The following is a 13673-nucleotide window of genomic DNA, read 5'->3' on the forward strand; positions in this document are numbered from 1 at the left end:
GCATGGGTTTTCTCAGCTGGACTGGAAACCAGTAAGCCTCAGCAATCCTGTCTCCTTCACACACCCCCTGGTCTGGGATTACAGGTATGTGTCTAGATATTGTCTCTAGAGGCAGTGGTGCCTGGGAGAATGGGGGCCACAAGGGAGGCAGACTAAAAGTCTCATGCAGTGGCCAACTTTATTCAGAGCATCAGACGATTTATACTCTGAGGGTTAAGAAAGTCACATGGCTAAAGTTCTCCTGATTTCAAGAAGTATCCAGTCACAAGGACAAGCCACATATGGCAAACACACGTTTTGCCATAGAAGCACATAAAGGGTAGTTTAAACACTTAATTGAATAACACCAGCAAGCAATAAAGAGTAATCTGAAGTAAACTCACTCCTATCCACTACACCTGGGAGGAGCAGGAAAGCACATTCCAAGAACAATTCCAAGTTTTGAAGAAGCCGAGGTCCCGACAGCCTACCTTGCTACATGGGTGCTCAGCTCTGAACCCCAATCACATAACTCTCAACCACTAAGCCATTCTGCTCTTAGATCCCATTCCTACCTCTCTCTCCCCTTATGGGCCTTCATCTAGGGTTGTCAGTTCATACGAATCAACCTCCCTGACTCCAGCATTCTCCGGCTCACTGGACATGTGGCACAGTCTTCCCGCTGTCTCTGTGGGTCTTCTCAAGAGGAGCTATGTGGTTCTATGTCTGCTTCTGGTAGTTGGTCCCCACTTTGCACACTCTTGGTGCCACATGCCGGATCATAGTGATGTCATAGTCTGGGTCCCCACCCCACCCCCAGTAGCGCAGAGCTGTGATGTCGTTTGAAATACTGAGTTCTGCTCTGTTTTTGCCATTGAGATTTCTTTGATTGTATCACTACCCCTGAAGCCAAAACAGCACCCAAACTCTAAAGTCACCTTTTACCATACAGCTTGTTAATATATGGGTTTGCCAAACCCAGACCAAAGTGAAATATTAAATAACTGGCTGATGCCTTTGAAAATACAATCTTCAGCCAGGCAGTGGTAGCACACGCCTTTGCTCCCAGCAGCACTCGTGGAGGCAGAGGCAGGCAGATCTCTGTGAGTGTGAGGCCAGCCTTGCAAACAAACAAACAAACAAACACAAAAAATCATTTGAAATACAATTTTAAAACATTGGTCTTGGAGACAAGAGTTGTGTTTGCAAACTATCTGAAAACGGATTATTGTAGAAACAAATACCCCACCGCCACCCCCACATACACATCAGCTGTCTAAGCTATTGTTTACAACAAAACATATTGGCAGAAATCAGCAAAGAGAGCAGGAAGCTCCTTACTGCTTTGTTGTCTTTGAGGAACACTTGCAAGAACTGACTCTTTGCCATCGGCTTGCCTGGTAAAAGATTTCTTGAGCCTCAAGGAGACAGAGTCCTTTTAGTTTGGAAAGCATTAAAGCCACATCTCTGCTTTTAATGCTGTATAATAAAGGTATCTTTGCTACCTAATTGGGTACACGCTCCCCCTCCCCCCAACTCCCAGTAGGGGAAAATGCATATTTTTAATTATAATCATTCTTGAAAAAAAAATGTTGAGTTTCTTCCCCTTGGTCACTGATTTCAATCATCACATTAAAAGGTTACTAGCCAGGCATGGAGGTGCATGCCTTTAACCCCCAGCACTTGGGGACAGAGGCAGGAGGATGTCTGTGGGTTGGAGGCCACCGTGGTCTACATAGGGAATGCCAGGACTAAATAAATAGACTGTGCTTCAAACACACACACACACACACACACACACACACACACACACACACACACACAAAAGCTCACAAGTGTAGAGTTGCCCCCGCCCCCTTAGGCATGGCCATACTGCAAAGCTGTGTAGGAAGAACTGGAACCTTCTCAATGGACATACTGGAAGGCATTGTTGCTGTTAGTTGTTGTCTTTCCCAGCTCTAGAAAACAGATCCGTTTCAGGCTTTTTCTCTCGTTGCCTACAGGCACTAAGATCATTTTACACCAGGGGCCACTTAGGAAGAATTTCTTGCAAAAGGGAAGCAGGCGTAATGTGTTGCTCCAAGTGAACGTCACCCCAGAAAAATAAAGAGAAAAGTGAACACTTGCTCATTAAGCAAATTGACCAGCAAGCGTCCTGATGAATGTTGAATCAAATTTTGAATACACCAATTTTGTCCATTAGTGTGCTTTTAAACCGGCGTGGTTGTTCGGGTCTAATTATTTTCTGGTTTGTGTGTTTGAGTGTAGACGGGCTGCAGAATTAACTGTTGCAGGACAATTATCTGATTAGCAATTGAGGGAAACAGACACTGGTATCTGACTGCTCACCAGGAAGAGCTTGGTAGGTGACGAACCTCGGGGTTCTAAGGGGACACTGAGACCGATTTTGAGGGGGCAGGACGTTTATTAGAAGGGTTATTAGCGATGTGGGCAGACAGAGGACAGCGTGGTGAGGGCTTCGAGGAGAGGTCAGGCCCCGGTGTCACAGACGGTACGAGGTGTTTCTGAAGGGAAAGCAGTTCCGTGGCAGCCAGGGCCCTGCTTCCCCAGCAGGCGACATTTATTTCTTCTCGAGAGAGGTTCTGTTGAAGGCCGCGTCCAGAATGGGCTCAGGCCCCCAGTGGGGGAGCGCAGGGGACTGAGGGCCAGGCCCTCCGACTCACTGAGCCAGATTGAGGTCTGATGCGCCGCAGAAGTTGTCTTCGCCACCAGTGTCACCGTGCTGGAGTCCTGTAGCTGTGACTGGTGCATTCTGCAACATTTCCCACTTGAAAGCTTGGGGATTTGAGAAATCTGTGCACGACTGGCTGCCAAGGCTTGTCAGGGGTACCCAGCGCGAGGCCGATTTCTAGGTGTAAAAGCCAGGCAGATTCGCTCACTCAAGAAAATCTGTTTCTGCAGGTTTGCCTTGACTTCCCAGACAGAGATCCTAGTGCAGTTTCTCGCTACTCTCATGTCCTGAGTCTGTTCCCCCCCGCCCCCCGCCCCCAGCCAACCTTGTAGGGCAGGAGGCTGGCTACCAGTTCTCCAATTGTGGTCAGGACCAGCCACCCCAACCGCCCCTGGCACCAGGTAAAGTGCCGGCACCCCCTCTCCCTGAATCTGCTGTGCTGGAAATGATGGGAGTGTGGCTCCCCAGTCCCTTTAACAAGGCCGGCAGGGGAATCTGCTGCAGGCTGAAGGTTGAGAAGCACCAGCTGAGGGGCTCAGAGTTGCTGGGCTTTGTCCCAGCACAAGGCTCAGGGCCTCTTGAGTCCCTTGAAGTTCAGACAGGGTGCAACTCTCGGTTCTCCTTCTGTCAGCCTGAGAAAGATAGATAGGAGTTTCAGTTGGTCTGGACAGGAAAGCACACAACTGCAGTGGCGAGGGGCTGTGCACGAGGTTTCCAGAAGCGTGCATGCGCAATGAGGGAAGAGAAGCAGGCCTTTCTGGAGGTGGTATTTTCAAAGAACAAATAGACCTGCCTGAATCTAGCCTTTCAGAGGCTACCCTCCCAGTATTGCTCACACATGGGGTGGTGGGTTACAGATGCCTTCTAGGGTGGCCTGGTTCTACCCAGCCACACACACCTGCCTCCTGCTTTGCAATCAGAGATCCCCTGGCTTCCATAAAGGTATGTGGCTTCCTTCCCATCTGCTCAGTGCCTGGGGCACAGAGGGCACAGCGCTTCTCCCTGGTCTCCTCAAGCACCCCAGTTTCCAGCTCCTGCAGCCTCCCTTGGCAATCCTCTTCCAGCCCTAGGGTGGGTCAGGTCAGCTCCCTTGTGCTGCCTGCTTCTCCACACTTCTCACAGAGTAATTATGTAAATGTATAATTATTGGTCTATTGCCCAAGCAGGAGCTAAATATAAACGGCGCTGGTGGGGGTAGGGTGGTCTTGTGCACTGTGCTCCGAGGGCCTAGCACATAGCAAGACTTCACTGTGGTATTTTTGGATGGATGAATGGTGGGGATGGAGGTATGGCGCAATCTTCACCCTTATTTCAAGGACACCTGAGCTTGAGGCTACATGGTAGCTCCAGTTTTGCTGAGTTTTAGGAAGGCTGATCTAGTTTGATTGGCAGCTACTGCTGCTGCAGTAGTATCTTCTTGCTTGGTTTTAAGCTCAGTTCTGGCTGTGAGGTGCCCAAGAGAGATCAGATTTTTGAGTGTTAGCTTTCTGGGAGGAGACAGGGAAGCTGAACTTGGAGATGTTGTGATCCAGGTCAGAGGCCAGCAGCTGCACTGGAGAGGTGCTGGGAAAGTTCTCATGCAAATGAGGGCTCTCTTGAGTCTCTCCCAGGGCTTCCAAGCACTGCTACCCACTATGTGCACAGAAGTGGGGTGTTGGGGTGGCCTGTTCTTCCTATACAGTAACAAGAGAGAGATGCAGGGGCTGGAGAGATGGCTCAGTGGTTAAAAGTGCATTCTACTTTTCCAGAGGAATCAGTTATGTTCCAGAAACCAGCTGTGGTGCTCAGAACCGCCTTAGCTTTGGGGGACCAGTGCCCTCTTCTGGTTGCAGAGGTGCCTGCACACACACACGCACACACACACCTACAAACACAGAAACAGACACAGTAATACAGACAGATACACAAAGACAGACACACAGACACAGACACACACATACACACAGAGACACAGACATAGACACATACATATAGGCAGACATACAGATAGGCAGGCAGACATACAGACACACAGACACACCCACACACATGCACAGACAGACAGTCACATACAGACACACAGACACACCCACACACATATAAAAATGAAACGAAGAAAGATGCTCTCACGGGCCTGTTGAGTTGCTTTGCCCTGGCTCAGGCTTTGCCTTCCCTTTCTGGAGGTGGCAGCTTGTGAGCGAATTCCCAGCAGCAGCAGCTGCAGCCTTAGATGGGGACATTTGTCTAAAATAAGAGCCTCAGCCCCATTGGTCTTTATGAGAAGATTTGGCAGTAGCATCCATGTACGTCATTTACAAAAAAGCTGCGTAGCCTTAAGAAATGCTTTTTGAAGATGGTATTTCGAGACCTAGATAGTAAAAACTGTTCACATGCTTCTGGGAATCTTGCTTTTGATGGAGAAACTAGCAATCTGTGGACTATTTGAAAACTGCTGGTGTGTGTGTACACGTGTATTTTACATCGAGGGCTCTCTGTGCTGTTTTTGCAGTGCTAAGGATCGAATCAAGGACCTTGTGTGTGCTAGCCATGCACTCTGGTGCTGAGCTACACATCATAGTCCCCTCAGCGTGCTTTCTTACACCTGTTGTGAGCTCCTGCTTGATTGCGTAAACTCAGTAAAACAGTATATTTAGGAACAAAAGTACTACGTTTTTAACAGTCGTGTGAGAATAACTATAATGTACTGAGCTGACTGCAGGCACTGGTGCCCCCAAAGGGATGTGATTTTGTTTCCTGTGCCCATTGTTTTAGTGTCTTATTCAAGTACCATTTTCCTCCTAATTTCAGGGAATTCTGAACCACCTTTTCCTCCCCCTGCCTTCCTCCTTGCCCTGGGCTCAGGGAGTGCTTTTCTTGGTACTTTCTCTGGTCCTTTTCCTCTCGATGAGGCCCTCATCACATCACAGCCGCATCATGGCGGTGTCACAGCAGGCACTTTAGGATTTAGGGATGATGTAAGGATCCTGATTGACTCCGCACGTGGCTTACAGGCATCACCGCTGATCGCTCATGGCTTATGTCACTGCTGAGGCCTGCAGAGACCAGTTGGCTTCCTCAAAGCTTCATTCTTTGCCTTGGCTTGGGATCCCTGTAACTGGCTCCAAAACCCACCCCTGTGTCACTATATCCCTGTGGTGTTGTCTCCTGCTTACCTAAGCTCTGGTCTGGCCTCTGGTCTAGTCCTCAAAGAGTTCTGTTTAAGATTACAAAGTTGGATCCTCCCCCAGCCCCCACTCCAGCAAGTTCTTTTTCCAGCGGTGGCTTTGGGGATAATTGCAAAGTTACAGAAAAGCTGCAAGGTGTGTACAGACAACTCCAGGCTGCAGCTGCTAACTTTTGGTACTTGCTTGTTTCCAGGAAGGAGCACAGGCCACCCGGGCTTGACTAGAGGCTGTTTTCCTTCCTTTCAGGAAGGCCTTACACAAAGAAGGGTGCTTCATGTTCCTCAGGGAGCCCCTTAAGTTCTACTCAGGCTCTCTGTCTTCCTAGAAATCTCTAGCACCTACAAAACAGATTCTCTTCCTTGGCAAGATAACAGGGAGGCAAGTAGAGATGGGCTCCCCAAGCGGTTCTGCGGGGATTCGTCTGGCCTCTTATCCAGCCCCGCAGTGCACCATTGTCCCCGGACTAGAAGTCTGGAGGCAAAACAGTTAACACTGCCTCTCCAGCAACTGCCTCAGATAACATTTCTTGCTGAAAACATGACTGCTTTAGTCCCCACTTCTGTAAGATGACATCTTGACAGTAGAAATAGAAGGAAAATTTCCTGTTTGCTAGTGTGTAAGAAGAGGGAAGGTACAGTCTTTCCTTATTTGACAGGTCCCTTAAAAGTAGGTTTTAGAGTATATTTATGAGTAAAATGTATTGACTTACCCATTATGAAGAAAATTAGCATATTCATCTAGTTAAGCATAATTAATTCCTAGCATCTCTCAAAGCTAGGAAATCAGAGAGGCCTTTCCAAAGTGTTGATCATAGTTGAAAATGCCTCAGGGAAGCCATCCAAATGTCAGGATGAGTAGGGAGGAAAAAAAAAAAAAAGGTGGCACATACGTGCAGTGGAAGGTTATTCAGCCTTGAACAGGGTTGGAGTTCTGACATGCTACAGCGTAAGTGGGTCTGTGACACTTCAAGGGAAACGTGGAAGTCACACAAAGACAAATAGTGTGTGGGCACTCCCATTCAAGGTGTCTAGAACGCCAAGTTCATAGAGGTAGAAAGGGGGCTCGTGAGTCTGGGAGGGAAAGGGGAGCAGAGTTGCCAGCTAGTGGGCAGTGTTTCTGCTTGGGAAGATGAAAATGTACAGAGATGAAGGATGGAGATAAACTGCCCAGCGGCATGAATGTGCTGCATGCTTGCAAATGGTTAAAGCGGTAATTAATTATCACCCGCATTCTACCTAATAGATTTCTGAAATGCCCCAGTTGCCATATGCGTGTACATATGTGTGTGTCTGTGTGCACACACATACACGTGGATGTGTGAAAATGTTAATAATTTCTTGCCAGGGTCTCATTTGACACCATCAGAACTTGATGCCGTGGGATTGGAAATGGAACCCAGGGTCTCCAGAGCTTTATGTGAAGCAGCTTCTGTTTGCCACTTTCACCACCTTTGGTTCTCTTCCTGGGTCTGCCGAATTGGCATTGAGCAGAATTCTAAGACTCCTGTGGGAACGCAGTTTGCTGGGAGGGCGCTGCTATATCCACGTCCGAAAGCCATGCCTGTCACAGGAAAGACAGAGCATTCCGGACCTGGACCTGTGGCCAGCCCCGACACAGATCCCTACAGGCAGGTGTGTGCTCTGTGCGGCTAGGGAGGCTGCCGGGAGCAGGCCTGTGCTGAGCTGTCTGTGGCTTGGAGTCTGCCCTGCTCTAGAGGCTGACCCTTGCCTCTCTTCGTGACCCGTCTCCTGCTTTGTTCTCGCTTGTTCGCTTGTTCTTTAAGTTAAGGAAGTTCATGTTGAGAGGAGTGGACAGCCCCTGACGCCATACCCAGCCCTGCAACACAGATGGCAGCTGGGCCCTCGTTCTGGTGTGTATTAGAGACCACTCCTTGGCACGTCTTAATCTGGTTCACATTTCAATAAGTGCTTTCCAGAAATCAAAATCACGGAAACCTACATATTTACAGCAGGAGCTGTGCTGGACGGTGGGGGAAACCCAGTGGAAATGAGAAAGTTCCTCCTCTTAGCTCTGTGAGGTAGCCACATATGTTATTGTTGTCAAACCCAGGGCTTGTCTAAGTCCCCGAAGGCCAAGTTCATAATGGCTGAGGTGAGCTTCCTCTGTTCGGGTATCTTTGAGATGGGGCCAGGGGTTAATCCTACTTCCTCAGACACTCAGTTGGATTTTTCTTAGGATGAGTGAGCAGGGAATATTTTAAAGGAAAATATTTTCCTAGGAAAGCCTGTACTTCTGGTAAATGCATATCCGGAAGAAGTTCTAAAAAAAAACAATTCCTTGTTGGAGTGTGGATGGATCAGGAATCACCGACCTTGTGGCAGTTAGTTATGTCATAGGCCTTTGAGGACGTACTGTGTCCAGCCCCGAAATCTTTAAGGAGAGTTTTTATATTCACCTCTTATATTCTAAGCATTTGATTATATAGGTCCTGAACTTTAAAAAAGCAGTCTAGATTATATTATCTGTATCTTTATTTTATTTTTGGTTTTTTTGAGACAGGGTTTTTTGGTGTAGCCCTGGCTATTCTGAAGCTCTCTGTAGACTAGGCTGGCCTCAAACTCAGAGATCCACCTGCCTCTGCCTCCCAAGTGCTGGGATTTCGCCACCACCGTCCGGCATAGATTAGATTATATTTGTCTTTGACTTTTTTTTTTTTTTTACACTTATTTACTTTGTGTGTCCATGTAAGGGCATGTGTGTGCCTGGGCACATATGTAGATGTCATAAGAAAACTTTCCAGAGTCTGTCCCTTCCTTCTCTCTTGTGGATCCCAGGATTGAATTTAGATCGACAGGCTTACCAGAAAGTGCCTTACCTGCTGAGCTGCTCTGCTAGCCCCTGGAATTTTCGGCAGGCATCTTAAGAGCAGCGGTCTAAGGTTCCTGTAGTGGTGGGAGTTTTGAGATAAGGTCTCAACTAGCCCAGGTGGGCCAGGAGTTGGTTGAGGTCAGGGATGACCTTGGACTCCTGGCACACGTGCCCCCTGCCGTGTGCCCCGCCCAGTATAGGATGTTCTCTGAAGTTGAACCCAGGATCTTTGGTGTACGAGGTGAACTCTATACCCACTGAACAACACTCCCAGCAGAGCGTCTTGGAGGTCTTGAGACTCTCGGAGTTTAATTCTTGGGTGGAGACTTACATCAGTAGGAACTGGTGTGTGTCTCTACCTGGTGCGTTCCCCCTTACCCTTCGACACTTGCCTGAAAACAAACGCAGGCAGTTATGTTGTCATATTTAAAATGTACAAATACTAAATCACAGCCAAACCAAACATTTCGCATCTGTGCCCGTGTCCTTCAATCGGCGCGAAGCTGTGCTGAATGCCCCCGATTGTAAGAAACCTCAGAATCCCTTTCAGCCCCTTAGCGGCAGCAGCAAAACATGTGACATCGCTTTGATCTTGGGTATGCTTGTCAAAAGGCACAGGCAGCCTGAGGCCGTCTTCTTTGCCACCGGGGAGCGTGTTTAGGATTTTAGGGTGGGGGTGGGGCACACCCCACCAGGATGAAGCGCTGAGCTGCACAGGACGGCAGAGGCCTCTGAGTGGAGAAATACTCACCAGCAGAATACGAGGTCTGCCTGGGGATCACAAATGTAAGAGCCAGGAGCTGGGGGCAGCGGTGCCCTCTGCATTGCTGCTGCTTAAGAGACAGAGGTCAGAGATCACCCTCAGCTTAGGAGAGCAAGCCTGAGCAACCTGGCAAGGGTTTATCGTAGAAGATTAAAACAACAATAACAAGAAGCAACGAACAACAAAACCCCAGAACCCCCAGACCAGAGAAGCAGAAAACGTGAACGCTACAGGAAAGGTGTGATCAGTCGAGGTGATTGATTAGCCCTGGGATTGTCCATGTGGTTAAGGCAGAAGCTGCTGAAGCTCGAGTTCCTGCTCTTAGCAGCAGAGGCAGGAAGGGCCCAATCTGCAGTTGGATCCACCTGTGAAGTCTCCATGCAGCACGAGCAGGTAGGCGGGAAGATGGAGAGAGAGAGAGGGTAGCCACCCACCCCTTCCTGCCCAGAGCAAACTCTTGATTGCCTGCGGCTTCCTTCTGCAGCGCTGGGGAGCCATGATTCTTCCAAGCCCCTTGAGATTCTCCCATCTCAGCCACTTAAGCAATGGGACCGCAGGCTTGCCTCACTGTGCCCCAGATCCCCCTCCTCCCTGCTATTATTTGTATGAAACCTGGACAAATCAGTCAGGACTCATTCTCCGCTGGTATTTCTCCACTTGGGCTCCTGTAGGGCCCAGCAGAAAGCCTCATCTCCTTGTGCCACAAAGGTATCTTCTTCAAAAGATTAGGTCTGACCCCTGCACAGATATAGCCCATGGCAGTTTAGTGTCCAAGTGGGTTACATAGTAATGGGAAGAGGGACTACCTCTGACATAAACTGATTGGCCTGCTCTTTGATCACCTCCCCCTGAGGGGGGAGCAGCCTTACCAGGCCACAGAAGATGACAATGCAGCCATTCCTGATGTGATCTGATAGACTAAGATCAGAAGGAAGGAGAGGAGGACCTCCCCTATCAGTGGACTTGGGGAGGGGCATGCGTGAAGAAGGGGGAGGGAGGGTGGGATCGGGAGGGGAGGAGGGAGGGGCTTATGGGAGGATACAAAATGTATAAAGTGTAATTAATAAGAAAAAGAGTGCAGTTTTCAAACTAAAAAAAAAAAAAAAAAAAGGCTAGGTCTGAAATAGGAGAATCTTAAGGTAGTAGTGTCTCACCAAAGTCTGACTTTGGTGCCCTTGAGCCAGCATGGGCTCCTGTACCACTGGACCACCCGAAGCATCCTGGGAGCTGCTCTCTGCCAGCTGCTCTTGCTTTGTCGCCTCCATTGGCACCATCCACATGCAATGCCCTAGATCTTCAATCTTTGACCCCCTTCGGTGACCTTGGGCCCTGGCTTTGATCCCTCTGGTCTTTGTAACCTACCATCTCTTGCCCCATGATTTCACAGATAGCCCTAGTTTCCGCCACTAGGCCAGGAGGAATATGTGTGTGTCCCTGGCCCTCCCCCTTCACATCCGCTGGTCTCTAGAACCTAGCCACCACACTGGTCCAAATGTCCCTAGGTCTGTTTTATTTTTTCTAATCACTTGGCGTCCCCATCATCCCACCACAGAGGCCTAAAACAGTGTCTTCTGTTTCCGCAGCATCCAGGGCCAGCCCACCTGGGGTCCCCTTAAGCACCATCTCACCAGGCCGTCCTCCTCCAGACTGCTCATCCCCCCCCCCCCTTGCTGCTGGCTAGGCCCTTCCTTGTTTCTCAGCTGACTCTGTTCTCATTCTCTCAGGGCAGGCTTCTCACCCCTCCTATGGAGATCAGGCCCCGGGGATGGTCCCCTCACCAGTCATTGCTGTTGAGAGCATTATCACCCACCCCCTCTCCTCCCACCCTCAGCCTGGCCATATGCTTTCTTCAGGTTGAACTAGGAACTCTAGGAACCCCTTTCTGACCTCTGCTGATGCTCCTCTCATTTCTCAGATCAGTTCTCCTAAATGCAGATGTTCCTCAGGGTACAGTCGTAATAATGCTGATTACAAACCCCTAGAAGTGGCTTAGCCTGGCCTTTGTGAGACTCAGAACCCTGTTAGCCCACAGTTGGGTAAACTAGTGTAACACAAAGCCAGTCCTTGTAAGAAAGAGCCTTCTTAAAACTCCAAGCCCAGCCCAGTTTCCACTAAGGATTGTTCCTGAATCCCCCTAAGGTGAAAAGTCAACCGTGGCAGCCCCTTTGCTGATAAGTAGCTTCATTGTATGCCAATGAGCTCTGGCCCCAGTCTACCTCCAGCTGGGTGGGGTGTGGGCTGGGTGTTCTCAGCCCTCAGCGCTCCCCAAGTTAAATGGAGGGGCCAAGTTCCTGTTGGTCTGTTGGAGACACAGCTCACACCTGTTGTGTTAATTGCCCACTTTATGGTGTTTAATTTCTTTCTCCTGCTCCCTTCTGCAAACAGGCTCATCTTTAGGCCAGCCTTGGCCTACACTGTGGAAGGAGTGGCTTTTGAAAACACCCTGCCAAGATACCTTGTTGTTTTGCGAGTTTTAAGCCGACTTGCAAATGGCTGCATTTCTGTTGCTTCAAACATCAAGTTGGCGCGTGAATCCAACAGACTAGTATCCCATCTCTAAAAGCTAAACAGAAATTTGCATTAAACAAAGGGGTTGTTTTCAGGGCCCTAGGGCCTCGGAGATGATGTCAGGGTTTACTTAAGTAATTGTTTAAGCCTATGTGACCTTAATGATGAAGTCTACCAGAAAAACTGTTATCTTTGTGTTACCGGATTAAACATTACCCAGAAAGTCCTTTTGAGGGCTCTTGAGTGTTATGTCTGTGTGTAATGCATGTGTATGTATGCTCACGCTTGACCAGAAAGATACCCTTTTTTTTTTTTTTTTTTTAGTAGTTTGGTCATAAAGTAATTTGATTTATTTCAGAGTATATGCTACCTCCAAGTACATTTAATTTTATCTTTGCCACCGAGTGTAGCTGACCTTCAATAAAACACGTGAACAGACCCCACTCACTGTGGCATGGGGCTGGATGATGTTCTCAGTTACTGGCTCCTCTCCTCCTAGGCTCCCCTTTTCATTCCCCACCCTTCCTTGTGGTCATTGATGATATTCTGCATCCCTGGTCTCTAAGTCTAAAGTCTAGAGACAGGTGCAGACTGCTCGGGAGGCTGAGAGCTCAGTGCTGAGGGGTGCTGCAGGCTCAGGCCCTCACAGGAGTAGCTTACCCTGAATCCCCGACACCATCTATGAGAAATTGTGGTCTTCCTCAAACATGTGTGCTGATTCCCCAGACTCGGGCATCCCAGCCCCTTCTCCTGGAGCCTTTCTTGGTCCTTCTGGGCAGCATAGCTGCTTCCTGCATTCATTCTGTAACCCGTTATTCACTCACTCCCACTGTTCGTTCCTGTTGTCTGTCTTCTGGAAGGCTCTGGGATCCCCATCAGCATGGCGTTTTAGTGATACAATAGATTTGTCTTGAAGGAGTTGGCCTTTGCATAGCAGCATGCAGACCGTCCTCGGCCCTCTGTGGCCTGGCTCCCCTTCGTGTGTGGGGAACCCAGAGTCCCCCTACCCCTGGGAGTGGTTTGAGGACCCGGATGACATTCACTGGGCCTTCCCTCACTGCCCCGGGCTTTGTCCTATTCCCAGTATCATCTTTGTAAAGTCTCCAGGGTATTGTGGGCAATTACTGGGATCCGTCTCTCTTGGTTCTTATCTATTATATTCCTGTGGGGCTGTGAAAGTATGTCAGAAACAATTTGACACACGCATCATTAGTTTTTCTTTTTATCATAAATTGTAACTAAGTACAGAAACTGAGGAACAGTTGGGCTACAAGGTAGAGAGCCTACTTCCCTAAAACTAAACTAGGCCCCTCTGCGTGGGTTCCCTTCCCAACCAGCATTTTACCTGGTTCCTTATTATTTACCTCCAAAGGAGGAAAGACTTTGACATGACTTCCCCTCTTTTAACCCCAGCTAGAAATCCAGGCTTTGCAGGCATGGTCCTTTTGAACAAATAAGGCCTTGGATGACAGGGTTCGCAGGAGCCACCATTGCTGCAGGAGCCAGGCAGCAGTAGGCTCAGTCAGTCCATAAGGATGCCTGGTCTGGACTCAGTTTTGTTAACTGACACCTTGTAACAGACACAGGTATGCCTTAGACATTTTATTTATTTATTTTTTAATTAAAGTTGCTATACAACACACTATATGTTCAATACAGGAGTCAAATTCTATTCTTTGAGATTTGGGTGCTTTTAAGTTTTAGGAGAGTTCTCAGGCATTCTGAGTGGCTGTTCTTG

At 48.7% G+C, this 13673-nt stretch overlaps 1 protein-coding gene across 3 annotated transcripts in view; it reads left to right on the top strand.

The window, feature by feature from the left end:
* The window catches only part of Kit (KIT proto-oncogene, receptor tyrosine kinase), a 79295-nt gene that overhangs the window by 14619 nt on the left and 51003 nt on the right, over positions 1-13673 (top strand). For 2 of the 3 annotated variants that reach the window (XM_060380771.1, XM_060380772.1), the window contains exon 1: positions 3487-3613. The exons of the other annotated variant lie outside the window; for it this stretch is intronic. In XM_060380771.1, coding sequence (XP_060236754.1) covers positions 3529-3613 — 85 coding nt within the window. In that variant the 5' untranslated portion in view covers positions 3487-3528. Of the gene's footprint in view, positions 1-3486; positions 3614-13673 lie in introns of those variants that run through there. 3 annotated transcript variants of the gene reach the window in all.

This window comes from Meriones unguiculatus, chromosome 3 (assembly GCF_030254825.1).
Source record: "Meriones unguiculatus strain TT.TT164.6M chromosome 3, Bangor_MerUng_6.1, whole genome shotgun sequence".
NCBI lineage: Eukaryota > Metazoa > Chordata > Mammalia > Rodentia > Muridae > Meriones > Meriones unguiculatus.